General features: G+C 40.7%; 1 protein-coding gene across 1 annotated transcript in view; it reads left to right on the forward strand.

The window, feature by feature from the left end:
* The first annotated feature begins 5462 nt into the window (after window positions 1-5462).
* Window positions 5463-14258, forward strand: part of b3gntl1 (UDP-GlcNAc:betaGal beta-1,3-N-acetylglucosaminyltransferase-like 1) — a 15711-nt gene continuing 6915 nt past the window's right edge. The window contains exons 1-6 of the mRNA XM_034896203.1: window positions 5463-5857; window positions 5986-6102; window positions 6201-6300; window positions 7493-7557; window positions 9047-9112; window positions 10997-11092. Of these exons, the coding sequence (XP_034752094.1) occupies window positions 5786-5857; window positions 5986-6102; window positions 6201-6300; window positions 7493-7557; window positions 9047-9112; window positions 10997-11092 (516 nt within the window). The 5' untranslated portion in view covers window positions 5463-5785. The remainder of the gene's footprint in view (window positions 5858-5985; window positions 6103-6200; window positions 6301-7492; window positions 7558-9046; window positions 9113-10996; window positions 11093-14258) is intronic.

The raw sequence follows: 14258 nt of genomic DNA on the forward strand, positions 1-14258 counted from the left end.
CACCTGTTGTCACTTGCTGTGGCCAAAAACGACATTATGAAAGCGGAGAGCGAGTGAACCAAAACACAAATGTTTTAGGCTTAAACCGCTATAAAGCTCTGTAGAGCGGAGAGCAGCTTCAGGTGATAATTCTGTGTAGGTCCATCGCTATAAGCAATCCCTTTTCATAATGCCATTTGATTGTTATTGGTTATAGCAGCTTTGCATTTTCTGAGGGACACATTCATAATGCCACCCGTGGTCAACAACATTGTAAGGTTGGGGCTGGAAGGGCTACTATCTTTCTTTGACAATACACTAAACAACATCACGGGTCAAATAAACTTAAATTGCTATTATATGTAGAGCTCCACCACGATTTATCAAGAAAGCCACATACATGCACAGGAATCAAGGCAGAGGTTTTAATGGTTACTGTATTTTGGTGTTAAAGAAAAGACAGAATTGAAATGATCCATTTCACGCATTGGCCACTAGATGGTAGCATTGACACAATGTAAAACTGCTTTTGCAGGTTTTCTTTCTAGCTATTCAGTCATTGGTGATAAGATGGTCATAAAGGTAATTTCTATAATTTAAACAGTAAACAACAACTGTAAACAACAGCTGTACTCCAGTAATTACTGTTGAGGTGTTGCACTGTGACACTTGATATCCTGCTAAACACTACAGCAGCTGCTTTCACTGATGATGGCTACACCTAGCGCCTGAAGACCTGTGCCAGTCAGCTGTCTGGTGTTCTCCAGTACCTCTTCAACCTGAGCCTGAGCCTGCAGAGGGTGCTGCTGCTGTGGAAGACGTCCTGCCTTGTCACGGTCCCCAAGAAGTCGACTCCATCTGGCCTTAAGGACTACCGCCCAGTGGCTCTCACATCCCATGTGATGAAGGTGCTGGAGAGGCTGGTCTTGGCCTAACTGAGGCCGCAGGTGAGTTCTTCTCTGGACCCTCTACAGTTTGCCTACCAGCCTCGTCTTTGAGTGGACAACGCTGTCTGATATCTTCTGCAGTGAGCTCATTTGCACCTGGATGGCGGTGACTATGAGAATCACATTTTTTAATTCTCCGGTGCATTCAACACCATCCAGCCACTGCTATTAGGTGAGAAGTTGCGGGTGATTGGTGTCAGTGCGTCTATAGTCTCCTGGATCACTGACTACCTGACAGACATACCATTGTTTGTCCGTCTGGACCGTGTTCTGTCTGATGTGGTGGTGAGTGGTACGGGGGCCCCACAGGGGACTGTGCTGTCTCTTGTCCGTTCACCTTTTACACCACAGACTTCCAGCACAACTCAGAGTCATGTCACCTACAGAAGTTTTCTGATGACTCTGCAGTTGTTGGGTGTATGAGGGATGGACAGGAGGGGGAGTACAGGGCACTGGTGGATGAATTTGTAGAGTGGTCTAGTAAGAATCACCTGCTGCTAAACGTGGATAAGACCAGAGAGACGGTGATTGACTTCATGAGAAAGGGAACGGCTCTGCATTCCAGTAACTAAACAAACTGATCAGGAAGGCTAGCTCCGTGATCGGCTGCAAACGGGACACGTTTGAAGCTGTGGTGGAGAGGAAGTCACTGAACAAACTTTTGTCTATCATGGATAACCCAGACCACCATCTCCGGCCCCCGTTGGTCCAACGGAGGAGCAGATTCTCTAAGAGGCTCCGAAAGCTTCGATGCCGCACAGACCGCTACAGGAAATCCTTCCTACCACAGGCAATAACACTTTTTAACATGTCATCACTGGGTGCTAGATGAGACTTTTAGACACCGCAATACTGCACTAAGGGCAACCTGCACAATTGGTTCATTTACATTTTAGCATACATTTAGCATATTATTTAGGCAGTTGCACATTTTGTTTTCCCATCCTGTGTATGTTTAAATAATTGTTCTTATATTTTATTCTTATATTTTCTTCCTATTAATATTATTATAATTATTATTATTATTATATGTATACTGTATTTTTGTATATTCTTCCTAGTATCTCATTTATATTTATATTCTGTGTTGTGTGACTAATATACGTGTGCTGTAATTTCCCATTTCTGGGATCAATACATATCTATCTATCCATCTATCTAGCTAACATTCTCTAAAGAAAGATGCATGATGAGCTATGCTCATACTTTTACATCTAGCATGCTAGCATGCTAGCAGGTACACAGAAGAAAAACCCAGTTTCTTGTGTGAAAAAATGGAAAAGAGAGATACCTAACACTGCTCTTTAAACACATATTAAATCAACACATCAAAATATTTTGGTCCCTGTAATCATGAAAACAGGGCTTGTAGTTTTCCAGAAACCTTGTCATGGACTAAATTGTGGCAGTACTGCCAGTTGCTGTAGAGTTCCCTTGCCCTTGAAAAATTATTGAAATTAAAGAAAGACTGATACTGCCATCCTTAGGCCCTGCTGCTCGTAAAAAAATTTTTTTATAATGCCCCTTTCATCTTACTGTGTGTTTTCTATCTGTGAGTATCAGCATGTGATGCTGCACAAGATGAATTAAAACCACCACGAAATTCTCTCAAAAGGTTAAATATGCGCAATTCCTGAAGCAAAACTAAATGAATCAAGGAAATCCAATCACGCCTGTACCCCCGGACACACTCACACACTTCCTTTCTCTTTAATGTCTGGCTTTTCTGTCCAAACAAAATCAAGTGCAGTCTGATCACAAATCTTAACAGCTGCAGTCTCGACTCCCAGATAGTACAGTAACTCAACTCGTGTGCACATTTGTTTTCCAGCATGGCCATGTGGTGTTGATTTGCTGTAGAAGGGATTGAATTATTGTGAGAACACTTGTGAGAGTGAGATCCGTATGTTCTATTGCAAAGTATATCAGAGACCCTGTGGACCTGCTATGCAAGGAACTTGGCAAATTTTACATCTACTGTCAGAACAGACTCATAACTTTAACCTGAACCTCTAAGAACGAAACATATGAGTAGTATGACTGTCTTTAAGTTAATCATGCATGGCTGTCTGCAACAATCAATCTCTATTAGTCAGTGTTATGAAAGAAAGTAACGCAGTTCAAGTTAGCTACTTCCTTAAGAGTAAAGTACAGCATTTCTCCTAACTATCCTGTAAACAGGTGTGCCCGTGCATTTTACATCAGTACAGTCAGGCCACATTTTCTCCTGATCCCATTTATCACGCGCTCAAGCATGAGAGAATAATTTCTGATCTTGGCCCTGGTCTGTTGCCCCCTTGGAGCTGTTGTTCCTGGCCTGGAGTGAGGTGTTCATCCAGTTTAAAGAAGCATTCAAAGTGATAAATTAAGCTTTAGTCCCATCAAGATGCTGCTGCAATGTGGGAGCGATTATTCTCAAGCGTAATCTCTTAACTACATCCTGCCTGAGTGGTGCCCTAATTAAGGAGGATTGTGTGTCTGTGTGTAAAATATTCAGGACTTTGGTAAAAACAACGCAGAAGTTATGCAGCTTACAGTACGTTCCTTTGACCATTTTCTTGCTCATGAATTGATTTATCAGGACAAATAAGGATTTATATGACTGTTGTGAATTCCTCATGTTACAGAGACTGTGTAGTTAAAGTTACGTTAGTTACGGCTACGTTCATTACGTACGTTAGTTACGTAAGTTACGTCAGAAATCGCCACGACACTTTGTGTTATTTCATTACGGCAGTCGCATGTATTGAAGTCAGAGACGATAAACTTCATTCATTCATTCATTCATTCATTCATTCATTCATTCATTCAAACAACAATGTACAGCTTGTGACTGCCTGTCTACGTTCCACCGATTAAAAGTTGAACTCCATCTGATGACTCGTGCTCTCTGATAGGAGCCCTGAAGCGGCTAATACTCGTCATCCAGCATTCACAGGGTAAAACAAGAAAAACCCAACAATGACGATAATAGGGGTCCATCTGTACTCTGAAAGTATATAGATCTAATGGGTAACACACTTTGGAAATGTCATCATCCAGGACTGATGTTGATTCCTAACTCAGATCATCCCTGCTTCAGCTGAATGCTATGATGTTTATTAATGTTGTTGTTACAATAACAACAGCTAATATGAATTATATTACATACTTAATCACTGAGAAGGACACATTAATTGATATAACACCTGGTACAATGGTACAAAACATACTGTTTAACACTCTGCAGTGAATCAGCTGCTGCTATTGGTCGGAAAGGCCAACACACTCGCGCACACACACACACACACACACATGCATACACACACACACACACACACACACACACACACACACACACACACAATGTCTCTCTCATTATTAATTTTCTTTACTTTCTGAGAAAAAATGAAAATGATGTTCAAAAACATTATTTCAACCCATCCTGTTTTTCTGTCTGCTCACCAAGACAAACCTCCCATGCTGCGGCTGCCAACATTGGCGTAAAGAAAACACACTGATCTGGTTTCCTATTCAACACTCTACAGGAAAGCTGGAGAGAGCTGCTCTGTCATATGTTATCAAAAGGGAGTCTGACCAAACAAAACAAGGGAAGACAGACATAGATAATACTTCACTTCAGTTTGAATTCATTTTTAAAATTCCAACTGATCTACATTTTTACTTTTTTTTTTTTAATATGAATTGACTCTCAACACAATATGGTTGTCCTGAGTTTTGTAACTGTAGTTGCTTTTTACATGTGTTTAACTACAGTGAAAGCAATTTGTTTATATCATATAATACATTTCACACTGTTACTTATGTTGTAAAATGGTAAATGTTTGTTTTCAATTTAACGGGTTAAACAAGTAATAATGAAAAATTAAGCCTGAACGTTACTGATCTCGAAAATAATTGTTGTGTTCGACCACCAGTTATCAAGTGAAAGGAATGCCATCCTCAGGTCTTATAACAACTGAAAAATGTCCTTAAGAGCTGAGCAAAGTCCATGCACCGATGAAGGCCAAGACATGTGGATGAAAGCTGTGCTAAATCTCAATTTAGTGGACCTTGTGCTAAGAAGGACTACTGACTAATAATACTGACTGATCTAAATACAAATCAAAGGATACATAATTGATGCAAGGGACACTATCAGCAAATTCCTTCCATAATAAAAATAATGTCAAACAATATATACAATACAGTACCAGTCCAATATTTGTGAAGAGGAGACGTCTCCAAACTTTTGACTGGTAGGCTAACATACACATAATTAAACATTAGTCAATGTTGAAATAAGAATACTCCACATTGTGTTTACTGTTGTTTTTTGGTGTCCTGTTTACACATATTTCAGGGTAAATTGTTTTTGTTAAAGTAAGAGTTCATTTTAAGGAAAAGAAAAGACTGTTTTTTCCCCCTCCAGCAGTCGTATTTGAGCTATCAAACACACTTTCGTCACGTCACTGTTCCGCATGATTGACAGTGAGTTAAAGCGAATTAGGACCATGTCCGTGTATTCCACGAGCCAATGAGCGCCTAGAAGTCATTGTTTGCGGAAGTAGTGAAACCGTAACTGCACGTTTTGCTAATACTGTTACTTTGAGCGTCATTGCAATGTACAACACACTTTCAAGATATGTCATTTGTGGACGTGGATACATTTTACATTAACAGTTACAAAATGAGTGCTTACGGACATTTGTATTCACGTGTAGCCCGCGTGGGTCACTCCTCTTCACCGACAGTCTTTCTAAAGGTCCGTTGACCTCATTGTTTCCAGCCATTTCTTGCATCCCACATTCAGTTAAAACCGAGGTTTCGTTGCCAAGACAAGTAGCGGACTCCCCGGGCGGAGGGACGCGGGTTCAGAGATGGACATGAACCCGCCGAAGAGGCTCCGCACCACAGACAATGAAGCAGAGGACAGGAGAAGAGTGGATGTAGTGGGTGATCGACATAACATTCGGATAGGGAGGATGTGGCTGCTAACTGTGTAATTAGGACTTATTAGGTTTGCATGCATTTATTTGTCGCATTGACTGTATTATAGCTATGTGTTTTTTGTGCTCAGAGTGTTGTCATGCCGATGTACAATGCATCCGGTTGGCTGGACGAATGTCTGCAGGCCATATTACACCAAGACTTCGCTGGAACCATGGAGCTCTCTGTCTTTGACGACGCAAGCACTGTACGTGTGTCTGTCTGTTTTTTTTTGCATATTAGCACATATGAATGTAATTTGTAATAATACAACGTTCAATTTCTCCCTGCGTTTGTGTCCATTAGGATGACTCGAGGAACGTGGTGGAGCGTTGGAGGGAGAGGCTGGAGGCGAGGGGCATCTCAGTGGTGGTCTCCGGCCACAACTCTGCCCAACCCAGAGGAGGTCAGTAGACTTTTAGGTTGTTGATCAGCAATCAAAATCCAGTCATTATCTTGTCAAACTATGACTATGAAGTTAGGTTAGGCTGAATGAAAGAAAATAATTAATCAGACAGTTATTTTTTGGGGGCGAAATGTCCATAAAATCTGCCCATCTCTGTGAAACATGTCTATAATTTGATATGAAAGTTCATTCTACTAAAAATAACTCAAAAGCCCATTTACTAGCTTTTTCTGGCGCTTTCTCACGTTTTTTGGCTGATGACTCTCCAGACTCTGACAAGTTCCCACTAGATCCTATGATGTGTGGTGTTCAGAGATTTGTCTTTTATTCGAGTTTATTTAGTATCTTGCTGTAAATGCAGTGAGGTTGAGAGCGCCATAAAAAGTAAGGGTATCTTGAGTTGTCTATATTTTCAAAAATGCATTGATTTTGGTAAGAATAGTAGTAGATAAGTGTCTTGTGGCATATTTGTCTTTTTACAATGAATTTCAGTTGATTTTGGAATAGATTTGAAGGTTTTACGCATTACTTTTAAAGTACACTTTAGTCTGGCTCCAGCATCCACTTGTGGGCTTTTGAGCACACAGGTACATACCTGGGCCCAACCTCTGCTTACAGTCCGCCGATCTACTCTTTAAACTAAAGAAGGTTGTGTGGCTGCTGTCAGCGCTCCCAAACTCTGGATCAACATATGTGTTGAAATTCAACTTGCAGAATTCTACTTAAAAACTTTAAATTTTGTAACATGCATTTCTGCATCAATTGGTCCTTCTGTGTCATAACACCTTAAACCTTTTCTTTGTAATGTCAGAATAATTTCTGCTATTGGAATTTTAATCTTTCATCTATTTTTTTTCTGTGGAGAAATTGGTAACTTTGTTGAAGTGAAGAAGCTTGCTGTTTAGCTTCAGTAGTTAACACTTCAGTTTTATATTCTTCTGAGCAATCAGGGAACAGTAATGTGTGCCAAAAATGAAACGGCATGGTGGTCTCTGTGTCGGACTGCTGATCTCATGCATAACATTTTGAAAATGTCACATTTAATTGTTGAACATGATAATTACTTACACATGCCAAAAATGAAAATAGTTAACACACAGAGGCATACTCATGCAAGAGCATAGGCACACACATGCACGCACAGACGCACAAAAACGTAAACATACACTACAGTGTTCTCTTTGTCTTTCAGTGGGATATGCAAAGAATAAGGCAATATCCCAGAGTTGTGGACAATACTTCTGCTTTCAAGATGCGGTAAGTGTGTGTGTGTGTGTGTGTGTGTGTGTGTGCGCGTGCGCGCGTGCACGCGCGTTCGACAGAGCATGTTTTATTTCACTGTCAACACTAATTAGATGATATTGGTTTGTCCAAAATTACACTGCACAATATGACCAAAAATTAGAACTGGCCGATTTGGAGAAAATCAGATATCGCGTAGGGTTGACACTTGGTGCTTTAACAAAATGTCTTCACAATGACATTTAAGATAAAAAACTTTAGTAATGTAGATATAATGACTAAGTGGGTAAAGGTATAAATACTAGAAGAGCTAGAACAGTCTGGTAACACAGAAAATGACATCACTTTATTGTAATGCAGCCTTTAAAACCAGGAAAAGACAACTTCCAAAATCTGAGACAATATCTAGTCTCCTATCACAATATCAAAATAATATCAACATATTGCCCAGCCCTACCTAAAATCAAAATCACATTTTACCTTGTTAACGCCAAATGAACGATAATTAATCGTGTTGCTCTAAATCAACTTTTGAGAAGTCAAAATCTTTCCAGACAATAGAAACTGCGTTTTTTGGGGCACAAGTTGCTCTGTGTTTGAGCTGTCCTCTATTATGCTTTCCTTGCAGCTGATTGGTCCGTGGCGAGGTCACATGAATACACACACGGTAGAATGTTTTTTATGGAGAAAGTAGGCCTATCAACAGGAACAAATAATCCAGATTATCGTCATAGGAAAAATATTAGCTCAATAACAGCTTCAGAATGTTTATGTTGATACATTTTTTCATTAATTGTCAAGCCCTGCGTTGCACATAGACTTATTTACCCATTTACACACAGACCTCATTGACTGTTTGACTGACCCGTCAGATCACACGACCAGTGTGCTCAGCAGCGTTTGATACTGTCTATGTGTTTAATATTGTTATATAAGTGGCAGCTCTATCTGTGAAACAGTGCTTTGTAGTTGCTCCTCCCAAGGCAGAATTGTCAGGACTACAAATTTGAGCCTGCACCATATGAATTTGTGATCTCTGATCAAATTTTATTTTTAACTGCTTAAGTCTTACAGTGTATCAAAGACTCTTTGCTGCATGTAGAATACAAGATTCAATGTCAGTAAGGTTGATTTCTCAGCAGTCAATTTGTTTCCGTTCTAATGCTGGACACTGTTCATATCCTGGTTTGCTTTTTGCTTTAATAGTTTCTTGTAAACCTTTCGTGACTAATCCTCAGGTAACCTAAACTGTTCAATTGTGAGCACAGTTTCATACAAAACCAATTCCACAGTGATTTTTAAAATATTAAAAGGTATTCAGAGAACTAGCGCACATCCAATAAGCGAACATGGCCAAAGTAAATCCTGAACTAAACAGATATCATTTTTATTGTATACTGAAAGGGACCGGGTGTGTACTGGTTGCAAAATGCTGAATACTTTCTTAATTTTTGCTTTCATTGACATGTTGTAAGTGTTTTAATTGATTTTTTTTGTTTTGCAGGATGACGTTATGTTACCACAAAGAGTTCGTCTGCAGTACGAGGCATCTACCCTCCACCCAAACTCTGTAAGTTCTCCCTTAAGTATTTGCTTGCTCCTCCTCTCACTTCCTTACCTCTCTGTCACACTCTGCCTTCCCCATTTCTCCCCTTCTTTTCTCCCCTTCCCTTTCCCTCTCTGACCAATCCCTTCTCTAAAAATAACAAATATTCAGGTTGTGAGTGAGCATGCGTGTGTGCATGCGTCCGTCCGTGTGTGGACTTTCATGCAGTTGGCATGCAGAACAGTGTGAGTATCCGGTGTTGATGCTTTCTGTGGCCTGCCAGGTCAGAGGTCAAAGGTCGTGTGTGTGAGGGAAGTGAGGGAGACAGCATGGAGACAGCAGGCTTGCCGCCCTGCACAAACAACCTGCCTCTTTCTGTTATGGTTGTAATATGTTATGGACCTGTTAAAAAAATATGATCCTCTGTTTTTCAGTTTTGTATAGTTCAATTAAATTCAATTTATTTATAGTATCAAATCCTAACGAGTTATCTTGAGACACTTTACAGCTAGAGTAAATATAGACCACACTTTAGTTTATAATGTGCCAGTAATTCTATTAATTCCCCCAAGAGCGAGCATAGTGCGACAGTGGTGAGGAAAAACTCTCTTTTAGGAAGAAACCTCAGACAGTTCCAGGCTCTTGGTAGGCGGTGTTTGACGGGCCGGTTGGGGATGTGATGAACATTGGCAATAACAGTCACGATAAAGAAACTGGAACAGTGACTAAAAAATGGTAGTAGTAGAAGTAGTTCATGTCAAAGCAGAGCACTGCACGGTGTTACAGTATTTAGCATGGCATAGCTGGACATAGTCGGGCGCAGCAGGGCACCGCACAACGTAGCAGGGTGTGGTGTAGCAGGACCACGGTGTCACCTGCAACCAAGATCTTGGTATAATCCTAATCCAAGGAAATAACCTCTCCCTTCTTTATGTCACACCTCTCTACTTCTCATTGATCTCCCTCTTCTGAGATTTGGCATGTCCGTCACACTAAGGGTACAAACCAGAACATAGGTAGGTGATGTCTTAAAGACATTTTTGTCAGGAAAACTGTACAAAATCTAAATATATTAGGATTACTCTCATACAAGATAAAGAGATAAGACATTTTTGCTTGAAAAACTGATTTAAAGAATTCATTGATTATAGTTGAAAGTTAGCTTTATTTCAGTCAACTAATTGATTAATTGATCAAGTGTTTGAGCATCATACTAACTTTCTAAAATTTTGAATAAATTAAGAACTTTAATCCTAAATGTGTCTTTATTCTGAAGGCTTAGGCTGCATTCCCACCAGATCAGGCGTTTATACGAATAGCGCAGGGTTCCGCCGCACAACCCTTACATAAATGACGCATGGTGTTAGCACGTGTCCATGTCGCTAATGTACCGTGTCCTATAAGTGATTGTCTTTCCACATTAAAAGGATAAACAGACGCATAAACACATTTACTTCCAATAATTTACCAGTATGCAAGGCCTAATGGTATTATTACAGTGGGTTAACTGCTAATAAAAAGTCCACATTAAGTGATATATTTAAACTGTTACGTAATTGGTCCCTGCAGTGTTACGTTGAGTTGCGTTCCTTAAAAAGCTGATTGTTTTTCAGCTTTTCATGGCTGCGCTTTTTTTGTCATTCCCTGCAATCGCCACCAACGCAGCTTAAACGCACTACCCACATTCAAATGAGTGGGAAGACTGAGGTTTTCACCACAACGCCTGATTTGGTGCAAATGCAGCGTTACTACTAAAACCAGAAGGGATCTTTGCAGCCTAACACTAATCTATGACAACTAATCTATTTCCAAAAGTTTTGCAAATCTGTTTGGTGCAGTGGTTTCTGAAAGAAAAATGTGTGTGTGTGTGTGTGTGTGTCTGTGTGTGTGTGTGCGTTTCCATGACAGCTGATTGGTTGTAAAGTTCAGAGGGTTCCAGAGGGATCTACGGAGCGTTACACTCGCTGGATCAACACAATCAATCAGGATCAGCTCATCACACAGGTAAATATCACCAGCTTGATACAGCATCTGCGTTAGGACGTGCGTGTGCGTGTGTGCGTGTGTGTGTGTGTGTGTGTGTGTGTGTTTAAGAGGTCATGTGCCAGGCAGCAGCCAGGTCAGACAGAAACAGGATACCTACCTGCTGCCCGCAGTTTCCACGGAAATGTGGCAATGGACGGGACGGAGGACGCAGCATTGCTCCTGACCTCCCTGCCTATCTCAGTCCCACCCAAAGGAAACAGGTCACACTGCCAGCTGTCTGCTAAGGGTAGTCCATAGTGGAAACTGTTGGGAGTGGGAAAAAAAACAAAAGTACCATAAGCTTACTATGCAAAATGTTTCTGTTTCAACTCCTCCTGAAGTCGATGTTTCGAAATATAGTACTTCATGTACTATTCTTTGTGAAATTCGCCACATAATAACATCACTAAAGACAACACCAATCTTTAAAAGATCACTTCTATCAGCTTCTGCATTCCACCACATTGGATTTCATAAGACATTCTTTTATGGCCAAAAACAGAAAAATGACTGCTGTTCCTCCAGAGCATGTGGAGCCAAAGTTTCCTGCTGTGGCAGATGTTGAAATGAATAAAAGTGAAAAGTTGTGAACAGTCAGGATCCCGTGATTCATTTGCCAAGTCTGTTAGCTAAGTAACAGCAAACATTTTTGACTCTATTATTGCCTAATCAGACCATCTCGAGTGACAAACATAATGGCAGCGGGACCCAGCACAAGACATCCAAACTGATAACATTGTCCCCACATTGGCATAGTGCTGGCTTGCTAACTTGGTACGATAATATTTTTGTGGTAATCCCACTGCAGTAACACAATGCATTTAGCAGTACTGCTGTTTGTTAAAGACAAACTTAAGGAGCAGCGTAACTTAGTTCACATACGTGAAGAATATTCGGGAGACTTTGATTAATTACACATGAGCATTTAATAAACACTCAATTGAGGAGATTTTCGGATCACATAGTACAGTGTGGTGTCATCCCAACTCTCTGAAGTTCCTGTCTTCCTAAGGTGCATGTAAACTCATACTGGAGGCGTCAACGTTAGCTGAACCTGTTTAAGATGAGCAAAGATATTGCTGCCGTCTAAACACAGATGCAAAAGCTTAGTTCATCTCTCTCTCTTTCACTCTCTATCTCTGGGAAGTATGCTAAAAGGACACAGTCATGAAACAATACATTCCCTTATCATGCGGCTGCCTAGACTCCCTGAATCTATAGAGAGTAAAACATAATTATACATGAACGGGTTATTAACAACTGGCCAAATATTCTTGTCCCCTGACCTGTGACCTATGAATAACCTGATGTTGTTGTAGCCTTCCCTTTGTCTCATCATACCACAACATGATGTTTCTGGAAATTCCACAATGTTGATGAAATTTTACACATCAGATAAACCTAGATTTAAACTGGCAGGTCATTGGCTACTAGATGGTATTGAATTAAAAATATTTTCAACTAATACTTTCCCCCTATTAAATAGTCACATTAATCACTAAATGATAAATTGTATAAACGTGACAGCACAGGCTTTATTTCTATTTATGCAGAGATGGAAGTCTGCTGTTGTCTAAAAAAAACACACTGTCACCTAGGCTACGAGACAACCTGGACCCACTCTCCTAAAAAACACACACACACACACACACACACACACACACACACACACACACACACACACAGTCTGCATAACTCCTTAGCAGGCATTCTGGGATATTTATGTGATATTAAGTTTCATAGAGCAGGAGAATGAGCTCATACATTGATTCTGCAGGCTTAGAGGCAGCTCATTTTCCTTCCCATTTTCTTTATTCACTTATCTGCCTTAACTTCCAGATTCTGGGTAAAGAAACAGAATCTAACTGAGTTAAACCAGAGCTTTACTCGGGGTGGGGATCATTTATCTTGATCCAGAGGCAAGCCCAGACTGTTCATCTGTAGAACATTAGATATGGTTATCCCAAACCTTTTCTAACCCACTGACTTCTCACATCTACACTGACTCACTCACTCACTCTCTCTCTCTCTCTCTCTCTCTCTCTCTCTCTCTCTCTCTCTCTCTCTCTCTCTCTCTCTCTCTCTCTCTCTCTCTCTCCCTCCCTCCTCAGTCTGCCCTCTGGTTTCCCAGAACTCATTCTTATTCCTCTTATTCATGCTTTTGGCCACAGCTAACATCTGCAAAATGTTGCAATATTACAGAAGGGAGAAAAGATGTACGTAGGTGGACATACACACACACACACATTTTTTTTTATTCCGTCCAGCTGTTCAACTGGCTGAATCCAGATGTTTTGCCAATTTTTTTTATCTGTGATGTATTTCAGCATGAGAAACACAGTGACAAAGTTGGAGGAAGAAACAGCTCAAACTGGAATGACCCTCAGATCCAAAACACAACAACACTACTCGACAAAAATGCATTCAGAAGGGAGGAACAAGAAGTGGTGGGGGTCTGAAGTGAGGGGCGGGCAGCAGTGGATCAAATGGGTTGGATAAATAGAGAAAGAAATATAGGTGCTGTAATGTGGTTCTGGTGTATGAAACAGGTTGTGGTTGGAATGAGAAGGAGAGGCCAAAACAAAGTCAGGGATCATGTGTGAGAGGATGGAAGTGTGTATCCTTCCCCTGCACACTTCAGGAAGCACACTTCTGTAAAAGAGCATGCGGCTGCACTATAACCTATTTCGTTTGCAGGATGAGAAGTTTCACAGAGTCCTCCATTTGACAGTTTGTTCCTAAAAGCCAAATGGGAAATTTCCCTGAGCCATCTGCCAAACCCTGGTCAAGTTGGATCTGATATAGATATTGTGTTCTCTAACCACAACAAGAAGTTCCTTCATTTGCAAAGTGGAGTTGAAACAAAATGCTGTTTCCTGCTGTGTGTGTGTGTGTGTGTGTGTGTGTGTGTGTGTGTGTGTGTGTGTGTGTGTGTGCGTGCGCGTGCGCGCGTGCACGCGCGTTTGACAGAGCATGTTTTATTTCACTGTCAACACTAATTAGATGATATTGGTTTGTCCAAAATTACACGCTGTACTAGGGCTGCACAATATGAACAAAAATTAGGACTGGCCGATTTGGAGAAAATCAGATATCGCGTAGGGTTGACACTTGGTGCTTTAACAAAATGTCTTCACAATGACAT

This window comes from Etheostoma cragini, chromosome 2, assembly GCF_013103735.1.
Source record: "Etheostoma cragini isolate CJK2018 chromosome 2, CSU_Ecrag_1.0, whole genome shotgun sequence".
NCBI classification, from domain to species: Eukaryota; Metazoa; Chordata; class Actinopteri; order Perciformes; family Percidae; genus Etheostoma; species Etheostoma cragini.